The 23,098-nt window shown below is 42.1% G+C and overlaps 1 protein-coding gene across 9 annotated transcripts in view; it reads left to right on the top strand.

The window, feature by feature from the left end:
* Window positions 1–23,098, top strand: part of LOC140524837 (golgin subfamily A member 3-like) — a 65,984-nt gene that overhangs the window by 20,193 nt on the left and 22,693 nt on the right. For 5 of the 9 annotated variants that reach the window (XM_072639672.1, XM_072639671.1, XM_072639675.1 and 2 more), the window contains 4 exons: window positions 3,111–3,309; window positions 3,685–3,881; window positions 6,828–6,946; window positions 8,241–8,334. In XM_072639672.1, coding sequence (XP_072495773.1) covers window positions 6,924–6,946; window positions 8,241–8,334 — 117 coding nt within the window. In that variant the 5' untranslated portion in view covers window positions 3,111–3,309; window positions 3,685–3,881; window positions 6,828–6,923. Of the gene's footprint in view, window positions 1–3,110; window positions 3,310–3,684; window positions 3,882–6,827; window positions 6,947–8,240; window positions 8,335–9,144; window positions 9,287–23,098 lie in introns of those variants that run through there. The other 4 variants (XM_072639678.1, XM_072639674.1, XM_072639677.1 and 1 more) reach the window with 4 other exon arrangements.

The raw sequence follows: 23,098 nt of genomic DNA, 5'->3' as shown, positions 1-23,098 counted from the left end.
GAAATAACTTATTCCCACTCTGGAGGGGTGAAGATAGCACCCTCCAGAAACAAAAGTAAGCCTTAAAAACCTTTACCTGACTATAAAGATCCTCCCCTATCTCCCCATTGACTGGGGAGTGCAGGATGTACAATTTCCAGTACCATGTTCCCCCTTCTGCCACAAGTTATGTATGACCATGAAAATGGACATTTACCTTTCCTAGAGGAGGAGAAGTCAATATTTGTAAGCTTCATACTCATGAGAATTCCAAGCTATACTTCATGTTTATTCTACTTAGCTGCCTTCCAACGTCAAAACAAGTTCCAAACCAGTTGGACCCATGCTTTGCCTGTAATCTTCTCTATGAAACATAACTCCTTCCTTATGTCTCCCATTCTACTGGTGGCTCTTCTGAACTTAGGGAAACAAATATCATCGTGATATATCTCAAATTTCCCTCTTCCTCTGCTAGAAAATAATCTAGTACTAATTGTTGTTGATAGTATCTTCTACAATCACTTTATTTTCCTGCATTTCTTTGCAAGTCAAAACACTCTCTGGCCTGGATCACTTTGGTTTCATTCCGTATAGTACATAAGGTCTGTGGAAAGAAAAATTGTACTCATTCCTCCCAATCCATCCTCTTTTATTTATTCAAATCTTGTTTCCACATCTATCTCCATTCTGATGAATGCTCCCTCACTCTACTATACACATTCTTCCTTTCATCCATCTCCCCTTTAAGTAAGTATAGATTATTTTGAACAAATATACAAATGAGGAAAGGGAAGAGGTTGATCAACCCATACACAAATCAAAGGGAGCAGTCGCTTTGGTAAGGACAGATACAGAGACCCAACAGAAAAAGATAAACAATAAATTGCACATTTAGAAGTCTCATCTCATACAGCAGTCTAGGGGGTGGGGGAGACATCATCAGATCTGCATGTTCATCCAAGTCATCTTCAACTGAGGAACTTCTTGGCTGTCTTTATGTAGAAATCCTCTATCTTCGGTCAATTCTGCTACAAACGTCATCTTGACACAATTGTAATTTTCATTCACCATTTATACCCTCATTTTTCTTAAAGAAGTGTACGCTATTTCTCCTGTTTGGTGACCCCAATACAGCTAAATGAACATTTCTGAAGGATGCTTTTCTTGTTCTTCCATCAAAAATTTTTTTTCTTAAAAATCAGTTTCCTCTTTTGTGGCACTGCAGTGCCAAATGTCAAAGTACCAAATCTTGTATGATTTTCAAAATCTCTCCACCAGATAAGGGTTTCCCTGAGAACTTTCCAAATATAACAAATTATGAACTTTCTCTTCCCCAGCACTCAGGCTTTATAGATAGACTGTGTCCATCTCCCCATCACCACCTAGTCCAGTGTTTTCTGTAACACCAAAAGATCTCTTCACCTTTTTATAACCAAGGTTCCAGGAGCCTGTATCGCATTTATCCCTCCTTGAACACGATATGCTTCTGATTCCTGCCTCCACCTCTCTCTCTCCTTCTTCTCCTATCCCTTTCCCCTCCTATTTTCCAATAGTGTGAAATGGATTTCTATACCTAACTGAGTTATTCCTTGTTATGCTATTCCTTGCCTGAGCCAGTTCAGAGGAGAATAAGGTTCAAGGTGAAGGTTTAAAATAAAGGTTTTGCCACCTCCCCAATCTTCCTTTTGACTGTAAAACCTCGTTCTTGAATCTCTGTTGTGAGGCAATTTACTTCATTGTGCCTTTCCCTTTCCCTTTCTCCCAGTGCATTCCTTTACCTAACTACTTAATTTTAATTCCTTTAGACGTCATTGGTTGATTTGTGGGACCTTTTCTCCCTGAACCAAAGAGCCCTTTGTCAATAGCAGTATTCTGCCAAAGTTGATAGATGGCTGCAGTGCAGAGAGCACAACAGACTCCATAGCCTGAAAACATATAGGGCAATAGTGTAGAAAAGTGGAAAGCAGCTGCCCTACAGATCAGCACCAAAGAAGTATGACTGGAAGCTGGCTTGTTCACGTAGTGCAGGTGGCATGCGCACAATCCTTTGGGTCCACCTGTGTCCTCATGGTGTCAGGAGAAAGAGAAGAAATCCCTTTACATGTGGGTGTCAGCTTCTGGTAGGCCTGTGTGTGGACAGAACATTTATTACGCCAAGTCCAGGACTCTATACATTGCAACCAAGCTGCCCCAGGAATACCTAAGTTCACATCCTACCTCAGACACTTCCTGGTTGTGTGCCCTTGAGGAAGTCACTTCATTGCTATATTCCCCAGAAAATTCTGTAATACACATTCCCAGTGAGCTGGACCTAGCTCACATACATGCAATTCTCTACACTAACAAGACCACAGATCTAGTGTGAGATAACCAAACAATTTTGTATGAGATGTGTACTCATATGACATGATAGTAAGCACTCAAGCATTTCTCTGTTTTTGGTTTGTGTATTAAACTTGGTTTTCCTGAAAATTAGGTTAAAAGAGGCAAAGTGCCTTGGTAGCATTTAATTTCCATTGTTCCTTCCCTTCAGGCTGGCCAAAGCTAGCGAACATGCATGTATGAGGACCAGGAATGTGAATTCTGATTTTATGCTCTAAAGAATGAGAAGGCTTTAACACATGCTAAAATAATCCTGATGCAGGACTCCAATTTGTGATTTCCATAAATGTTAAACCATAATATGCAAAAGAATTTTCTTAATTGAGTGGGTGGTAAATACAGTAAGACAAGAGAGTTGACAAGCAATTAATTGGAATATGACCTAGGATATCCATGTTTTCTTTACCATGAACATGACATAACATATGTCCAAGGAATATGTATTTAAGATAGTGCCTTTTGGTGAGGAGCCTTGTCCTTGGTAGTCATTAATAGAAGAATGCCCTGGTCTTCTTCATCTTGCCTTATTGACACAGTAAGAGGCATTGTGGGAGTTTACTCAGAGAGCAGAGAAGAGATATCTGTGAGGCCAAGTGGCTACCCCTAGTTGATTAGTTCAGGCTCTGCCCCTTATTGAGGTTCACATGATATTAAATGATTATCAATCAAATGGCAGCCCAAAAAAGGGCAAGTGAACACTAGAGTTTTTGTGTTGGATGAAGGTGGCTTATGGAGTTGATTTCCCACAGGGAAAGGTGACTATGCCTCAGCGAGAGCTGTAGTTGGATGCCCAGTAGCAGAAGCCCCTGGAACTCATGAAACAGCTCATCCTGGTCCAGGAAACTGCATATCCGGGAGCAGACCCTCAGCGAGCTGCAGACTGACCATGAGGAGCTGCAGGCCAGGCTGGAAAAGTACCAGGAGAAATTCATCAATCTGGAAGATGAGGTGCTTCTCTCTGTTTTTTCGTGGGGGAGAAGTTAAGGGATGCTTCAGGGATGGAGTGTGGGGAATGGCAGGAAAGATGGGCTGGTGACTGTGGGGACTGCAGTAATATATTGGTCAGTAATTGGGTTTTGTGAAGCTGGTTTCATGGGACCTTGTGCACTCATCTCATGCTTTAGCACTGCTGACTATTGTCTGGTATTGTGTTGAGCAGAACTCTACTGATACAACGTCTGTACATCTGTAACGTGTTCTATTGGTGTGGTCTATTTCCTTGAACACTATTCTGAGTGATAAATGTCCATGAAAATATTTTACTCCCTAAAGTCCCAAACCAGCTCAGGTCACAGTGAGCCTTTGAATTGTGATTTTTCCCAGCTCCAAGAACCAAGAGGCTTCAGAAAGCAAATACAGCGCCTGTAGAATGTATTTCAGAAGTTGTCTCTGGAGTTACATCAAGGGCAAGATAAGGTGAACATTTTGGGAGAGGCCAATGCAGCCCTTCAGGAAACCACAATATCTTGGTAATGGAATCAATCAAGAGGGTAGCAGATTTAGCACAGCTGAACGTGCAGGTATGTGAAGCCTTATGCTAGTGGGTTGCTTCTCCTGGATCTTCAAATCAATACACATCTTTCTTTAGGAAGAGTTAGAAAGGGAAGACTTTGACAGTGAGGCATAAGTAAAATGACTATTTCTTCCCATCTCTCCTTGTGCAAACAGAATTTCCACAGTGAAAATGTGAACATTTTTCCTGGTAATTTTACTCAAAAAGGTTTTCTTAAGGTACAGCTTTATTGTCTAGGAGTACATCAACAAAAGGACTGACTCATGGGTTTGTTTCTATATTTCTTTTTTGGGGGGGGGGTTACTTAGAACGGAAGAGGTTGCTATTGTCTCAACCATTGCTGAGGGTCATTCCTTAGCTCCTTGGTTTGAAAGTTTCTTCTGGGAACAATAGTACCGCACTTTTTTAAAAAAAAAACGCTTATTTATTTATTTTTAGTTGTCAACATTCATTTCCACAATATTTTGAGTTCGAAATTTTCTCCCCATCTCTCAGCTCCTCCCACCCCATAATGCTTTGCATTCTTATTACCCCTTCCCTCAATATGCCCTCACTTCTATTATACCCCCTCCCTTCCCTTACCCTCATCTTCTGTCTTTTCTGGTAGGGCAAGATAGATTTCTATCTCCCATTAACTGTATTTCTTATTTCCCAGTTATATGCAAAACCAGTTCTCAACATTCGTTCCTAAAACTTTGAATCCCAACTACTTTCTCTTCCTCCCTCCCCACCCATCCACACTGAGGAGGAAAACAATTCAATATAGGCTATATGTGTAGCTTTGCAAAAGACTTCCACAATAGTCGTGCTGTGTAAGACTAACTGTATTTCCTTCCATCTATCCTGCCCCCGTTTATTCTATTCTCTCTTCTGACCTTGTCCTTATCCAAAAGTGTTTTCTTCTAATTATTCCCTCCTCCCATTTGCCCTACTTTTTATCATCCCCCCACATACCCCCGTCCTCTCATTTACCCTCCTTTCTATCATCGCCCCACACCCCACTTCTCGCCTACTTTCCTGTAGTGGAAGATAGATTTTCATACCAAATTGAGTGAGCATATTATTCCTTCCTTAAGCTTAGTGTAAAGAGAGTAAGCTTCCCTTTTCCCTCTCTCTTCCTCCCTTTTCTCATCCATTGAAAAAACTTTTTTTGCATCTTTGATGAGATAATTTTCCCCATTTTATTTCTCTCTTTATCCTCCCAATATATTCCTCTCTCAGCTGTTTTATTTTTTAGATATCATCCCTTCTTATGCAAGTCATCCTGTAATCTCTCACTCCATATATCTATCTATCTAAATATGTATATATGTCTCAGTGTGTGTGCGTGTGTGTTTGTCTCTGTATGTCTTCGTGTGTATGTCTGGTACAATCCGTTCAACTACACAAATACTGGCAAAAGTCTCAAGAGTTACAAATATTATTTTTGCATGTAGAAATGTAAACAGCTGAATTTTAGAAACTGCCTTGTGATATCTCTTTCCTATTTACCTTAGCTTCTTTCTCTTGATTCTTGTGCTTGAAAGTCAAATTTCCTCTTCATCTCTGATGTTTTCATCAAAAATGCTTGAAAATCCTCTATTTCGTTGAATAACCACTTTTTTCCACTGAAGTATTATCCTCAGTTTTGTTCATTAGGTGATCTTTGGTTTTAATCCTAGTTCCCTTGAATTCTGAAATATCATATTCCAAGGCCTTTGGTCCCTTAATGTTGAAGCTGTAATATCTTCTGTTATCTTGATTGTATTTCCAAAATATTCAAATTGTTTCTTTCTAGTTGCTTGCAATAGTCTCTCCTTGACTTGGGAACTCTGAAATTTGGCAACAGTATTCCTAGAAGTTTCTCTTTTCAGATCTCTTCCAGGAGGTGATTGGTGGTTTCTTTCAATTTTTATTTCACCCTTTGGTTCCAGAATATCAGGGTAGTTATCCTTGATAATTCCATGAAAGATGATGTCTAGGCTCCTTTTTTGTTCATAGCTTTCAGGTATTCCCACAAATTTTAAATTATCTCTCCTGGATCTATTGTCCAGGTCAGTTGTTTTTCCAGTGAGATATTTCACAGTTATCTACAATTTTTTCATTCTTTTCTTTTGTTTTGTACTTTCTTGGTTTCCCATAAAATCATTCCTTTTAATGTTTGCTCCATTCTAATTATTATACAACTATTTTCTTCAGTGAGCTTTTGAACCTCCTTTTCCATTAGGCTAATTCTGCTTTTTAAAGCACTCCACATTCCTTTCTCCTTGGTGAAGGAGCTCTCTCACTGACCTTTGAAACTGTCATTGGTGTTTGTGGATTGAGCTATCTGGGAAATACTGCTGCTGGTGGTTCCCTGAAGGCTATTCTGGATCCTGTCCCTGCCTCGCCATGCTGTCCATGCAGGGCTGTGTGCCAGTCTGAACCTGGTACGATAGACCTTTCCTGGTGGCTTTCCAGACTGTCTTGGGCTGCAACTCTGTTGTTTTTTAGTTTCTTCAGCTTTAGAATTTGTTTACTCATTTTTACAGGTATTTTATGGGGTATTTGGGGGAGCTTCCACAGGTCCTTCTTTCTCCTCAGCCATTTTGACTTCACACCCATCTTCCATACTGCACTTCTCAGGGACTTGGCCAGGGAATCCACTACAGACCACTCCTGCTTGAGAAAGCTAAAAAGTAGTACTAAAGTCTCTCCATCCACCAGGCTATGTCATCCATTTTTAACTAGTTTCTCTGGGAAAGCATCTTAGTCTCTGCACAGAAACTCAGAATGCTGTGGCTTGCTTTTAAGTGGCACATTGAAATGTCCAGGGTCTAGGTAGCCAGTGCCTAGGAGAGCATACAGTCCCCACCCTAAGGTCTCCTGCCATGGCAGTGCTGTCATCCAACAGAGTTCTTGTTTTTACACTGATTGTGATTTCCCAGACACTTGACAGGACAATGTGCCGCACCACTTCCTTCCTGTGGTCTAGGTCCACTGCAGGTTTGCCGAAAAAAAGAAGAGGAAGACCTGAAAATCAGCTTGTTTATTCAGGGCTTGCAGAGGACACTGAAGACTGAGAAAGCCAATGTTCAAAGCCTCAAGGAGCAGGTATGTGGGTGCTCAGATGGATGTGGGTGAATGTGACTGCTTCTGCTGCCTCTGAATCTCAGACCAGCCCTCACCAGAGGCCATGTAGGCTTGACCATTGCCAGATCTAGAAATACATATTACAGAGATGGTAGTGCCAAAGCCTTTCTAAGCCTTTCAAGGAGTACTGTTGAAAGGTCCTTCAGTCTACACCAGAAGTAAAAAGCTCTACTTATTTGCCTGTTCATTGCACAAAAAATGAAATTTAATAGGCTTCTTAGCCTGACTCTTACCTTCCCCTGCCACAGGCAACAGCACCCAATGTCAAAGCCATATACAACCTCTATCATTTCAAAGCTACCACCTCGGGAGTGAGTGAATTTAAGAAGGAGCTGCAGGCCAAGGAGCAGCTGGCTATGAAGCTCCAAGCAGACACACACAGGCTGCTGTGAGGATTGCCCCACTGAGAATTATCTGGAGTCTGACACCAGAGTTCAAATCTGTCTTTAGGAACTTAGAGCACTAAGCCTTAAACCTCTGTCTGCCTCGGCTTTCTCAACTCTTAAGATGGGGATGTTGATAGCACTTACTCCAATGGGATTGTTGTGGTTATCATATGAGATGATCATTGTAAAGTGCCCTGCACAGTTCCTGGTACATGGTAGGCACTGAACAAATGTAGCCATTCATGGTATTATTATTAACACATCTCTGTATCTCCTGAGGTCCAGATGCCAGAGACACAGGCACAATGTCTTTTCATGTCTGGGTCATTACCAATGCAGACTTTCCAGGTTTGACCATGCTTGCCCTTGGACTTGATCTCTATCCAGCACTGGGAGGATGGGTATGATCAGGAGGAGAAGTTCAGTTTCAGTTTGGCTCCCTTTATGGGACAACTCCAAAAAGCAAATTTTAGCTGATTTAAGGGATAGACAGTGTTCATGCCAGCATAAAAATGCCGTGGTGGCAATACTTGAAGGTAACTAGAAAGGGCGTAGTAAATCACCCTTAAAACAGATCTGGTGTCTGTGAGCAGAGCAGACAGGACCAAGTGAAGATCATCAGGCAGGCTCATCAAAAACATGTAGTCATCAGACATCTGTGCTTACCTGTTTCTTGGAATCTGTGTGCTCATAAATCCCCAGTGCTCTGACATTATTGTATGTCTTCTATACATGACTTACACAATGATGCAGAATATACTGATAGGTGCTGTCGTTTCTAGACTGGATATAGACTTTTATAGCCAAAAGAAGTTGTAGATCAGCAGAGAAATAATATTTTTGCTTGGTATTCTTGTGTCCATCCCTAGGATGCAGGAGGGAAAACACCGACAGGAAGTGTCCCAGTTGAAGCTGGAGTTGGCAGAAACTCAGGCTGAGCTGCAGCAAGACAAGATGAACAAGGTAATGCCCCCTGACCTGAGCTCCATCATGGGACAGAAGACCCTCTCCAGAACAGGCCTTGTGGTTAGGCTGCATAGCCTTGACCAGCAGAATCATGTTCCCTCTGTAACTGACAGTTTGTAGTTAGTTAATCACCCTAGAGGAAGAGGCTTTGTGATGGAAAGATCTTTAGGGCCCCAACAGGTGGCAGCTTCTGGACTTTATCCTGCTCAGGAGAAGTGGTGTGAGTGTAACCCAACCCAGAAAGCTGCTCCTGAATATCTTTGGTCAGAGGCCGAAGGTCCCAGTCTCCATTTGCTTTGGGCTTTAGCACACCCAAGGCTTACTCTGTATGGGCTCTTCCTGCTATATCTTTAGAGGACTTTCATAAATATGAGAAGTGCTGTACTTCATCCCTCTGAAATAAATGTACCAGTAACATAAAGGTGAAACCTGATGATCCACTGGATAAAAAAGAGTTGCTTATGATGCGAAAGGTCCTTCATGGAAAACTCTACTACTTCATATGTAAGAGGGGTTATATTGTTGATCATGAGCTTGACAAATCAATATAATTCCCAGGAGTTCCCACACGTCAAGTGCTTTACAAACATGAAAATCCAATGTAATTCTTAGCTACGACTTGGGGGGCATCAAACACGGGCATTTCACTTGCTGATTTTGGAGTCCCTCCTGTCAGTAACTGGGAAACATTATGCACATTTAGAAAGCTTGGGTTTCCACAGGTGTGCCATTATTTTCCATCTCTCTCTGTCTGTCTGTCTCTAAAAGTTAGGCACTACTAACATGAATAACACCTTTGTTTTTCAGAGTAAGGAACTGAAGGGAGAGAACAATGACTCCTGTGACTCCTCCCTGTCCCTGCCTCCCTTCGAGAGGGGCTGCTCAATCCTGAACCCGCTGTCAACAAAGATAAACTCTACAGCCTGCACATCTCTCTCCAGCAACTGACGTAGGACCTATTTGTTTATCATTCATTATAAAAAAGGAAATATGTTTGGAACATGCTTTCATGTCACTTATGCTAAATGCCCAACAAGTGGGTCTGCCAGGCTAAAAACCTCTTCATTCCCTTGTGTCCATGCCATGTTGCTACCTCTCACAAGATGAAAAAAGTTTCTGACTTGAATAGAATCACCTATGGACTCCCTCTGACAACTCACACCTGAACAAAATTCCTCTTGACCAAATCCCCAACACAGGGTGAGCCTCTAGCCCAGGGCTTCCCAACCTGTATCCCATGGGCCCTGTGCTGCCCACCAGAGCATTTCAGGCTTGGTCACTGGAAAATGTAGAGGAAAACATCCTTTGTATGAAAAGGAAGTCCTGGGGCCCACTGCTTCTAGCCCCAGGGCCCGAGGGCCACAGTTTGCACAGGCGTGCTCCAACTCCTACAAGGAGGCCTCCCCTTGTGTGGCAGCCCTGGCCAGAGTGGGATATCTCTAAGTGATTTTGGTTTTTCCACTCATCCGTGCTTTATTGATACATACTGTATGTGCACCCAGGATTGAAAACAGGAGATACAACTTAGGAGAGTCTTACAAACGAATCTAGTATACACACACATTTAATAGATAAAGACAGGTATATTTATGTTTTAGAGGGATTCAAAGGAAGGGAGAATGAATTGGACCATTCTCAGAGGAGTTTGGGGTTCTCCTCTGCAGAGACTGCAGACAATGGCTTCCAAGGCAAGGGGAATAGCATGAAGGAAAGCAAGACTAAACAGAACTAAGACACCAGAGAAGACCAGCTGACCTCTACTACCAGGAGAGAGGCTTCTTTAATCAGTAGACAGACATAGAGACAACTGGGTCACCCTCTTCCTCACCTGTTAACCTTCTCACTGAGACTGCTTTCTTCCTCTACAGTTCAGGACTATTTGAATCTATGTGAAATGCCAGATGGAGTCAAGAAGAGTTGGACAAGACAGAACGTCACAACCCTACATCGTTGGTCAATATTCCTTGTTTTGACCAGTTTGGAGGATGCCTTTAATTTCTTTTAATTGGCATATCTTTGATTGTGAGGGAGGATGAACAGAAGAAAAGGCTCACTTTTAAATTTTAACTTAAATTTTTAAATTTAAACTTCTTAGAAGATTTTATCTCATTGTGGAAATAGAGGAAGATTAAACAGGGTTTGGTACTAGGGCTCCAGCTGTATGATCTACCTGAGAGCCAAGAGGCAGCCCCTCCTACTGCACTTTTGTTTTCTTGACTAAGCAGAATCCATTTTATACTGAAATAGTTGTTCAACAAGAAGATGCCTGAGTTAACAAAGGTACCTGACTGCCTTTGGCAACTTCAGGGCACCAGGCACAGTTGAGCTCTTAAGGTACTGGGAAAAACAAGGCAGATGTCACTGGTGAGGCGACAAACTAGGATTTGGGGAAAATCATGGAGCACGGGAGAGGACCAAAGGAGGGCAAATGTCCCGATCTTCTACAAAGGAAAGAGAACGAAGTCTGCACATGGAGAATAAGGAGGGTCACCTCTGTTGCTGAGAAATTATAGATCATGCTATTCAGAGGGTGGCTAGAAAATGGCTAGAAAAGCAGGAAGTGTCAGCGGCTGGTGTTAGCTTTCCCAAAGTCACACCCAGTTCATTTCATCTCCCTTCTTCTCAGAGTCATTAGACTGCTCAGGAAGGGGAATGCTGGAGTTATCCTTTTTCTAGATTGTAGCCAGTCATTTGGGCAAGTTTCCCATGCAGTCCTTTCCAAAGCGAGTGAAGAAAATGGCTAGAAGGTAATACGTTCAGATGGATTTACAAGAAGATGAAAGACCAGACTCAAGTCGTAGTCATACCTCAGTGACTTAGGCATAGATGGCATGCTTTTCCAAAACAGTTAACGGCTATAACAGTCAGGATGCCAAAAGATCTCACATGGTAAAATTATTAGGTCAAATCTAGTAAGATGAAATTATTTTTGGTCTCTTTAATTAAGAATTTGACAAACATCAACCAAAATGACTACATCTATCAAAGTTAGAAAAAAGAGAGAAAAGAGAATTGTGTATGAAACCATGAATCCCTTTTATACTTAGTTTGGGTAATTTTAAAGTGTATTTATTTTATGTGGCTTACATATGTCTGTGTCCCCTTTCTGAACTTGATTCTCTTCTTTGCTGGATGTTTTTAAATGTGTTTTGTACCTCATTTTTGTTTTATTTTTGGCATCAGTATCTTCTTGTTACACTTGCCCCCCAAGTATTTAATCCTTCCTTCTAATCCTCCCTGAAGCAAACGTAATCCGCCCCCATTCTCACAGACTAAGATAATAGGAGGGAGGGGGAATCACACATCTGTTATCGCTAAAAATAGTATGATTCTGCAATTATAATCTGTACCAAGAGGATGGAGGCCTGCTTCATTACTAGTCTTCTGAGTCACTGATTCATCATTGCATTGGCCAGAGTCTTAAGTCTTTTGGAGGAATTTCTCTTTACAACATTGCTGTCAGTGTATGTAATAGTGCTTCAATCTGTCAGCTCATATGTCATCCTAGATTGCACTTTATCCCTTTTATAACTCTATACTGTGAAGCAATGTTTTCTTCCATTGATATGCTATGTTTTCAGTCATTCTCTAATGGATGAACATGCCCTCAGTCTTCAGTTCTTTGCTGTAGCAACAAATGCTACCATAAACATTTTGCATGTATTAATCCTTTCCTTCTTCTTTGGTCTCTTTGGAGTATAAAATTATTAACTAGAATAAAATAATTAAGGATCAAAAAATCTACTTCACTAATAAATTACAGGGACAGGTATTATTAGGCAGTGATTGTCCTGAAAGAATCTGGCCTTTTAGGGCACTCCAAGCTCCAGGTGAGTCAGTAGTGTAATATGGCAGACAAGAGAGCTAGAGTGATCTTTGCTGAAATAAGAAATGAACATACCCAGACCTAGGAAGGCAATCATCTCTCTGTACCTTATCCCAGTAAATGCATATCCCAAAGGCAGTATGAAGCTCATTGGTAAAGTAGAAAGTGTCGTCATAATGATTGGTGGTCTTCAGGCCCTGCCAGCTTATTTAGGGAGGAGCAGGCCATGAGTAGCTGGATAAAGAGGATATCTGCAGGAATTGTGGCAGTGTTCAAGTATTTGATAGGCAGTCACATGCAAGAGAGCAGAGTCCCATGCAGCAGAAAGCCAAACAGTAGAATTAGCAGTGTCACCAAAATTCCAGCTGGCACAAAGGGGAATGGGCTTTCTCAAGACGTTGTCAGTTCTCTATCCCAGCAGATCCTTAGAGAGAAGCTAGCTGAGAGGCCCTAAGTTTATTCACTTTAGGGGTGTTTTTGTCAAAGTTTGAGGTGGCAAGTGTGGATGCCTAGGTCTTCACAAGTCATCATTTCTGATGTATGTGTTGTCTATTGTCTCCGGATAGAACCTTTGATCCCTTAGTGGATGCATGTTTCCTTTGAATATTTGTGAGATTTTGAAACATCACAAGTTGATGGATTACGCTTAATGAAGCTACTTAGACTCTGCTGATTTTGTTTCTCGTGGTGATTGGTGAAGGGATAAGGGTGTTGTGGGTTTCTTATGTCTAATCCTATCATATGTTCCTCTTTTCAACAGATAAAAAATTTTGCAGTATAATTTCATTTTCATCTAACTTTGGGTTTTCTTAAATGGTTAACTGTACGATCTTGTTCCAGTTGATGTTAAGATACAGTAGAAGGTTGAGAACCCAAGTCTATATTCAGCCACATCCAGTTGTTAACAAGGGCTTTCTGCTTGCTTTGGAAGCTAATATTTTAAATGTTGTTGTAGAAAATGATTATAGCTCTTTCTGCTGTTCCTGTGTTTTGTTTTACATAGTATTTATTCCTTTGACCTGTTTCCTTTTGTTAAAAAGCAACAAATAGATAGTCTTCAACACCAAATGGAAGAACACAAGACCAAAATACATGAATCGATGCCTTCATGGACTCATGGATGGAATGTTACTTAATGGACCTCTCCATTACCTGCCCATCTGCTGCTTCTAGGGAACTTGAAAATTCCAGCTTTGACTGAAAGGAACAGAACCACCCTTTCAACACCCAGTCAGTAATGAAACAATGACCTTGGATCTGAATAAGCTTTCTTTTCCTCCAGAGAAGAAAACATTTCTTTCGGACCTTTTACTTTATTTTTCAAGTACATACATCGTATATAGTTGGTTGTCTATAAATAGTAAAATTACAACAATTTCATTGTTGCAAAATCCCCTTTTACAATTTCAAAATTACTTGGAATGTCTTTCTTGTTCTTCTGACTCATTGCCATGTTGAAGTCTGCTGCTAGAAAATCTGGTATACGGAGTATTTAGGGAAGCTGACGTACTGGTAAGGCTTTTAGTAAAATGATTATTTTCTTTAGTATACCTTTCCAACAAAAAAATGCCTGTATGATAAGGTTTTATTTTGTTTCCATCACCTTTCTTTCTCAGCTGTTTGCAAAAGCACATTACTTCTCTTTCAGTGGGACCAGCCTTTCTCTCTCTGGCTGAAACACCAAACTTCCTAAATGGTAGTTGGGTCCCCTGTCCCAGCAGGTCCTGAAGGACTTTAGGTCCCACACAAGGAGAGGAAAAAGATGGGGTAGATCTCTGGTCATAGTTCCAAATTGCTTTCCAGAATGGTTAGATCACCTTAGAGTTCCACCAACAACGAATTAGTCTTCCAAAATACTCGCATCTAATCCAACATTGATCATTTTCCTGTTTTGTCATGTTAGGGAATCTCATAGGCATAGCTTGTGTTTATTTGCCTCATTTTGCACAAAAGTGATTTAGAGCATTTTCCTTATGAATATACGTAGCTTTAATTTCTGTCTCTGAAAATTCACTCTTCATATCTTTGACCAGTATTCAGTTGGGGAATGAATTGTATTCTTGTTAATTTGGCTAAGTTCTCTATTTATTTTAAAAATGAGTCCCTGACCACAGACACTAGTTTTCAAAATTATTTCCAGTTTTCTATTTCCCTCCTAATCTTGGATGACTTACCTTTGTACAAAATCCTTGCAATTTAATGGAAACAAAATTATCCATCTTGCATTTCATAATGTTCTCTATCTCTTGTTTGGTCATAAAATCGTGCATTCTCCATAATCTGAGAGATAAACTATTTCTTACACCCCTAATTTGTTTATGCAATCAATCAGCCTTTATACCTAAATTGGAAAACCATTTGTACTTTATGTTGGTATATGGTGTCACATGTCCAAATTTTCCTTGTTATTTTCCAGTTTTTCTAGCAGCTTCTGTCAAACAGTGAGTTCTTATCACAGAAGATGGCATCTTTGGGTTTATCAAACAGGTGATTACTGTACTCATTGACTACTGTGTCTTGTGAAGTTAACCTACTCCACTGATCTGCTGTTTTATTTCATAGACAGGACCAAGTCGTTTTGATGATTGCTGCTTTGTAATGCGATTTAATATCTGTTGTAGTACGTTAGCTTGACTCATATTTCTTTTCCTTACATAGCTTGATATTCTGGATCTTTTATATTTCCAGATGAATTTTGATATTGTTGTCTAGGTCTTCAAAGTAATATCTGGTTGTTGATTGGGATGGCACTGAAAAAGTACATTAATTTAGGTTGAATTATCATTTTTAGTGCATTAGCTCAGGCTACCCTGGAGTAACTGATGTTTTCCCAGTGGTTTAGATCTCAGTATATTTGTGAGAAAAGTGTTCTCTGATTGTGTTCCCACAGCTCCTAGGTTTATTTTGGCAGGTAGGCTCCCAAATATTTCATAATGTATACAGTATCTTCAAATGGAATTCTCTTTCCATCTCATGCCATTGGGCTGTAACGTGCAATACAAATAATTTTGATTACATTAAATTGAAAAACTTTTGCATAGGCAAACCAAAAGCAACCAAAAGTAGGAGGGAAGCAGAAAAATGGGAAAAACATTTTTGTAACTGTTGTCTCCTATCCAAATTTCTAAAATTATGATTTCTAAAATATATGGAGAGCTGAGTCAAATGTCCAAGAATACAAGTCATTTCCCAGTTGACAATTGGTCAAAAGATATAACCAGGCAGATTTCAGAGGAAGAAAATAAAACTATCTGTATTTATAAGAAAAAGTGCTCTAAATCACTATTGTTTAGAGATACACAAATGAAAACAACTCTGGGGTACCACATCACTTGCGTCAGATTGACTACCTTGACAAAAAAGAAGATGATAAATATTGGAGAAGATTTGAAGAGCCGGAACACTAATTCAATGCTGGCAGAGCTGTGAGGTGATCCAACCATTCTGGAGAGCAATTTGGATCTATGACCAAAGGGCTACAAAAATGATCTTACTCTATGACCCAGCAGTATCTTTTCTAGGACTCTATCTTAAAGAGAACAAAAAATAGGGACAGGTCCCACACGTACCAAATTATTTATAGCAGCTCTCTTTGTGTTGACTCAGAACTGGAGATGGAGGGGACACACATCAGATTGGGAATGGATGAACAAGTTGTGGTGTATGAACATAATGGAATTCTATTGTGCTATAAGATATGATGAAGTGAGGTTTTCTGAGATGTCTCATGTCCGAAACTGGTCCCCTTCAGACACAGCAAGAAGGACCCTTCCTGTTAATCTCCCCAGTCTCCCCAGCTAAAAGACTGGTGTATCCCTTCTACTCGTTCCACTTCTCCTCGATATATCCTGGGCCAATATTCTCTGGAGTTTTCAAGATCAACAAGGCATGGTGACAGCACTTACAATGTACTCTGCCATCTTGGATCCTGGAAGTTCAGGTAGGCAACTTTCAAATGTTCAGTCTGTGTGCTGATAGGCCCAGAAGTAGCTGCTGCTGCTGTAAAGGCAGCAGCCTCCTCAAATCCTTCAAACATTTACTTTCCAAGGCTTCACAGTCACCATTGCCCTCACCTTCTCCACAGCATGCAATGGCTTCTCATTGCCTGAGAGCTCATCTGTAAAGAGTGGTTAGTGTTGTGAGAGATGATCTCTGAAGATTTCTCAGGAGTGAAGCAGGCCTCCTCACAGAGTCAATTTTTTCTTGTCCTGTTGACTTGTAAAGAAATATCTCAATATATTATGTACTTTCCCAGACTTCCCCCACCCCACCATGTTATAGGCACATAGCTAGGAGAAATAACACCTCTCCCCCCCCCCCCACCTCCCTCCTCTCCTTGTCTCCAGGCAAGTTTGTGCAACTGTCTTTGTTCTCTGTCGCTAGCGTAGATTGCTGTGAATTGTACCCTCAGGGCTTGCACCCATGAGCCCTGAGGAAGGGGGTTAGTGAGGAGAGGATTGTTGTTAGAAGCTATAATCTGCTGAGCTGAACACACCTCAGCTCTCTTAGGTTCCAGCACTCTGAGGGAACCCTTTCTTGAGAAAGTCAATAAACGAACTATTCTCTTTGCTAATATCTCTGACTCTCTCATTCATTGCTAAGCGTCTCTGTACGCTACACAGTACGTTGTCTTCCCCATTGGCCTGGAAAGTTTTGGAGCACAGGCTCTTTCTTTCCCTTCTTTGTATCCACATCACTCACCCCAGTGCCTGCCCTGACTCTGTTAGTAAATAGACATTTATTAAAATCCTCCCATGTGCTAGTCCCCTGCTAAGCTCTGGGGATGTGAAAACAAATGACAGACCCTGATTACAATGTAATGGAGACAAGAAGCAAAGAAACATGTACTAACAATCTCTATACAGGGTAAGTAGAACATAATCAACAGAGGGAAGAGACTGAGAAAGGCTTCCAGTAAAATATGACATGTTGGCTGGGACATAAAAGGAAGTCAGGGAGGTTCGTAAGGTAGAGTGGTGGGGGGGAGGGAGGGCAGAGGTCCAAGTATGGGGGGCAGCCAGAAAAAATGCCTGGAATTGGGTAGTTGAGGGTCTGCGTGATGAAACATCCAGGAGACCAGCATCACTAGATACAAGAGTATGAGTTGAGAGGTAAGGTGTGTGAATACCAGCAAGTTAGGAGGGTCCTAGGTTATGCGGGGCTTAAGGTCATACAGCATTTTGTATTGGATCCTGGAATTGAAAAGGAGCCATTGGAGATTATTAAGTGGGCAAGTGGGAAGCAGTTTATGTGAAAATATAGGACCATTTTTTAGGAAAAACACTGGAATGGCTGAGTGGAGGTTAGATTGGAGTGGAGAGAGACGTGAGCAGACTTCAGAGACAGCACATATTCCTGCAAAGTATTGCAATAATCCATGTGAGATGATTAGCCCTTCACCAAGTACCACAGGAGAAAAGACTTGTAGAAGAGATGTTGCAACAGTGAGATTGTCAGGCTATGGTAACACTTTGACTATAGGGATTGAGAGATTGTGAAGCATCCAGGATTAGTGGACTAGACTGTGGTCTTATTTGTTACAGGGGTACAGAAAGGAGTAGTGGAAAATGGTTTAAGGATAAAGACAATGAGTTCAGTTGTGGACATGGTGAGTTTCATGTGTCTACTTGATATTCAGGTTGAGATATCTGAAACGCAGAGACACAAGATCAGTAGAAAGATTGGGGCAGGAAAGTTAGAGTTGGGAACCATCAGCATACAGATGATAATTGAATTTATGGGAGTTGATCAGATCACTCAGTGAAAGTGTATAGGGAAGAGGGCCCAGGATAGAACCTTGAGAGTCACCTATGTTTGGAGGAGGAAGCAACCCAGGAACCTGAGATGGAGCAATCAGAGAGGTTAGAAAAGAACCTTGAAAACTTGTAGAAGAGAGGGTATCAAGGAGGAGAGAATGGTCCTGGGGTTCAGAGGCTTCAGAGTGGTCAAGAATAATGAGGACAGAGAAAAGGCTGCTGAATTTGGCAACGAAGAGATCCCTGATAACTTTGGAGAAAGTAGTTTTTGTGTCGTAGTGAGGTCATAGCAGGATGGTGAAGGCTTAAAAAGAGAGAATGGTGGAAGGGTCTTTTGTAGTGGCCTTTCCATGGAGTTTAGCCACAGAGGACAGAAAAGAGAGAAGATGAGAGTTAGAAGGGATGGTAGGATCAAGTGAGGGGTTTCCTTGGAAGGGGGAGATGAGGATATATTTGTAAGCAGCAGAGAAAGAGCAGGAGTGAAAGACTGAAAATAGGAGCTGGAGACAGATGGTAGAGTGGGATAAACTGTTGGTGGAGATGAGATGGAAAGAATTCCCCCTTTTCAGGTGTTAGACTTGGTGAGAAGACAGGAAAGAGGGGCAGAAGACACGTGAATGAGGAGCTCATGGGGAAAGCTCTCAATATTTTCTGTACAGTATGAGGTGAAGTTCTCAGCAGAGAGAGTATAAGGGGAGGGAGAACCATAGGACGTTTGAGGAGGGATGAGTAGGTTTGTAAGATTCACTGTGGAGAGAAGAAGAGTGAGCTGATGAGGGAGGTATAGAAGGTTTGCCTAGAGCAGTGAGGGCCCGGTTGACGTGGTGTTACCAATTTGTCGTGGACCTAGTCAGAACGATTGTGTGACTTTCTCCAACTTCATCTTGTAGCATATGTGTAGTATGCATAGTGGGAAAGGGGGGGACTGATCGAAGGCTGAGTTTTGAAAGGGAATAAGGGAGGAAATGATGAAGGGGCTAGGGATACAGGAGTGGGCTACAGTGTGGAAATGAATTGGTTTAATAAGGAGTCAGGATGAAAAAAAGAGGTGAGAATGAACAGTAGAGGGAGACAATTGAGGAGTAAAGGAATCAGAGCTCATTGGGGTAGGAGAGGAGGAGGTTTGGAAGCAGAGTTGAAGAGAAAGGAGCAAAGTCTGATGCTTAGGTGGGACAGGGCCAGCATAACAGGTGAGGCTGGAGGGAAGCAGAGGGATGACTTGGCTAGAACTAAGTTAAGTAAAGAAGGTGGCAGAATTTAGGTGGCGAAGAGTGATGTTTACATGGCAAGGAGGGAAGTCAGAGAGCATCTTAACTGAATAGAAGAGGGGCATCGAGGTGAGCTTAGGAGAGGGACCATAGGTACGGGGACCAGTAAGAGAATGATATGAGGGGCCTGCGCCAGAGGTTAGGGTTCCTAGGTAAGAGCTCTAGTGAGGCTTGGGTAGTGGGCAGAATGGGGCTGGATTTAGGCCAGCTAGATATTGCATGCTGTACCCCAGAGTAGTATTAGTCATGGTCCCCAGTGAGCCCCTTTGGTGGATTAACTTACACATATCAGGGAAAATGTGTTTATGTTAGGCATTGAAGGAGAAAGTGAAGTGGTAGGGGTGGTCTCCCTAAGATGGAATTGCATTATTGAGGAGAAATGGGGATGAATAGCCTGCTGTCTTTGCTTCCCTGCAGCCTTCACATGTGCCAATCAACTACTCAATCACAGAATTCCCTAGAAAAAGAACCCAGGCAGGAGGCTCATCTCCTCAAACTTGTGACTTTTCAGGGCTGAACACCATCTTTGAGATCACCCTCTTTGTCAAATGCTCCAACAGAGTCAGTTGCCATGGAGGTACTTCCTTCACTTCAGTCCACCAGCCAACATGTTCCCACTGAGACAACTGGCCAGTAAATCAAGACACCCTCACACACAATCAACCTCTTCTTCAACGAGAACCCCTGCTGTACCCAAGACATCTGCAGGAGGGAACATGGCAACCAGGAGTCTGTTGTTCACCTTGACTTCAGATGAAACAACAACTACCTCTGAGTCAAGCACTCCATTACAGACCAGCGTCCCTGGGAGAATTCCTTCTCTTCTCCCAATCATCCTGTCTAAAGCACGTACAATTACCATGGAGAAAACCAGTATGGGATCAATATTTATGACAATTCGACCAGATATCCTCTGCACAACTGCCTCAGCTTTAGGGATGGGCACCAGTCCTCCTGCCTCCATGTCCTTCTCTCTTTCAACTTTCCATGGCAAAGAACCAGGAGAAAACCCAGCACTGAATCCAGTACAAGCTGAGGTCACTACCCCACCGAAGTCAGACTCCTAGACTTGAAGAGAGTCTGGCTCAGCTGCCCAGCACCATCGTGCTATAAGGATCATCCCAACACATGTTCTTCCTTGGCACCTACCAAGGGATATCTGGGCCTATAACACTGTCTGTTTTCTTTCTGGAATGTACACTCAAACACCACACAACTCTCAAATATCAAACACATTCAGAGGGATCCCCAACTTTTACCAGGCCAGAGACAACATCCACTGTTGGCTCCCATGATGTAAGACAAGGAGCCAACCTTTCTCAAGCTATCCCCTCTCCTCTCACGACAAGAGCCCTGACAACACAAACTCTACCTCCTACCTCTGAACACAGGGAGACCTTGCATTCTGAGAGGGCAGCCAGATCAGTTGGACCAGTGACTGGAGAAACATCTTTTCCTCCTAGTGTTAGAAGAGATCCTAGATTTTTCATCACTCTTGCAAACAGACAGCTGGCTAGTTATATGGCTTCCATAAGCACCCCTTCATTTGAGATGAGTCGGGGATGGGGAGCAATGGTGCCAGGGCATCTTTTCCTGCTGAGACCTCAGCTGACCTCAAGGCAAGTCATGCTGGAGTGTCTAGCACCAGGCCAGATGGCAATTCCACTCTACACTACACCCTCCTTTCCTGGGGTTCAGGCTTGGAGCAAAAACAGTCTTGTGTCCTGTATCAACAGTGGCAAGTCATGCTACTTTTAGCAGCAGTAGCTCTGTGACTCATATAGGAGAAAGAACTGACAGCACCTCATCTTCTGCTACATCTGAAGTCATATCTCTTGCCATGACTGGAATGGCAAACATCTTTACTTGGCCAACAATTCACCATTCTGCTTGCGCTTATGGACTCATATTACTAGGACTTGAAGGGAATTTAGTTGTCTAGTACAAATATTTTAAAGTAGAGAAAACTCTAAAGTAGATGTGAACCTTTGACCAAAGCCTCACAAGGATAAGCGTTAGCAGTGTAGATTGAATCATATTCCTTTGACATACTTCCTGAAATGTGGTACCCAGATTTTCCTGTCTAATTGCTTTCTCCAGTGAAGCCTGTAGGGTAATAGCAACTTTGGAGAATTGTGGGTAAGGGCTTGGGCAAGTATCAATCAGTCAGTTAATCTGAGCTTAATTTTCATTTGTTATCTTTTTGCAAGAGAGTTGGGGTTAAGTGTCTTTGCCAGGGTCACATGGCCAGTGTCAAATATCTGAGGCTGGATTTCACTCAGGTCGTCCTGATTTCAGAACCAGTGCTCTATCCCACTGAACAATCTAGCTGCCCCCGGGTCTAACTGTCTATCCTAATTCATTCCTCTGCCACAGATATCAATAAAATTGCAAGTAAGGATCAGTACCTTCTCCTCTTATCTCTGTTCTGCAAGTCGTCCTGGGATCTGCATGAGTCAAAAATGAATCTTGTCATGGGATTGGTTCACTTACATGGGCCTCACAGACAAACGTGGCCACACTAAGGTTAGCATAGCAGTGTATAGCAGTCTCTGATGGAATCCTTACACCATAGGTAAGGCTTATCCAGGAACTGAAGCTGAACTAATGAATGCAGGGGAAAGTGAGGCAGTGGTTTGGGAGATGTCTTGAATATAGAAGGCGCCATGTTAAGAGGCAATAAAAATCTGTCTAAATGAGGCCAAAATTTGTCCTTCAACACTTAGGCACACTTCAACCAACTGTCAACTCCAACTAACTTACATAAGCACAGAATTCTCCAACTCAAGAATAGTGACATTGGATAATGTCAGTGGATCCGACTTGGGAAGAGACTAAACAGGGTCCACCAGCATCCCCAAGATTGTCTCTATTGAGAGAGATACCATTTCTGTCACTGCAACAGAGATGATCATCATAGAGACAACTCCAGGTACAAGAGCCATTGAAGCTCCACCTTCTCACTGTGGCCACCATCACAGTTGGTTTCAGGCCTACAAAACAGAGAATAATCATGTACTCTTTCACAGAAGCCTCAATATCACATGAAACATTGGCTGGAGATGCCTTGGGCTTGCTGAAAGCCCAATACTTTCCTTGCCTCCAATAGAGGCCATAGTCAGCTCAATCTCCAGCAGTCCTTTTAAAGATAAGTACAGCCAGGACAATGTTTTCTGCATTCCCTTTGGACATGCTTCTATCAGAAATATCCCATAGGAAGAGTCCCACTACCACCCAGGCTCCATGGCCCACTGGATTTGATTCTACCCATGTCTCTGTCTGAATAACAGGAATTGAAATCAGGCCCATTTTTTTCTCTACCTTCAAATCCTACATCCATCAGTGCCATGGGAGTTGGGCCAAACCCAGATATGTCTATGATGTGAATCACCCCGGAAAAGTAGGATGCCTGCCCTAGACAGTAACACAGTCATGGTCAGTGCCCTGTCCTCCATTGCTCCCAGAATCATGCCAACATCTCCTGGAAGAGACACACGAACTTTTTTGGTGTCTATAGAAAAGTCAATGGAGTGTAAAAGAGTGGGCAACAATTTGCTACAGACCACATGATACTCTAAGACAAGCAGCCCACAGGTCAAGGAGTAACTTGAATGGCTTTATATGATCTCCAACTCTTGTCTGCCCAGCCTCAGTGAAGAGACCAGTTACTCCAGGACTTTCTTTTCACTCTCTGAAAGAAGTGTGATGAGCTCAGAGAATCCCACTTGTATCACTTGCGACTGAACCTACATAGCCCACAGCTTTTGAGAAGTATACTGTTTCTGTTACACCAGTGGCTACATGCAGTGCTGATTCTGCCTTCTCCACCAGGACCCTAGCGTGAGAGCTACTCCAACAGGCCACACAGCTCTCTCAGAGCCCAGTGAAATTGCATCAGGGATGTCTCTCCT

The sequence above is a fragment of the Notamacropus eugenii genome, chromosome 2 (genome assembly GCF_028372415.1).
Source record: "Notamacropus eugenii isolate mMacEug1 chromosome 2, mMacEug1.pri_v2, whole genome shotgun sequence".
In the NCBI taxonomy this organism is placed as follows: domain Eukaryota; kingdom Metazoa; phylum Chordata; class Mammalia; order Diprotodontia; family Macropodidae; genus Notamacropus; species Notamacropus eugenii.
The sequence above is the reverse complement of the archived record's forward strand: the minus strand, read 5'-3'. Positions and strand labels throughout refer to the sequence as shown.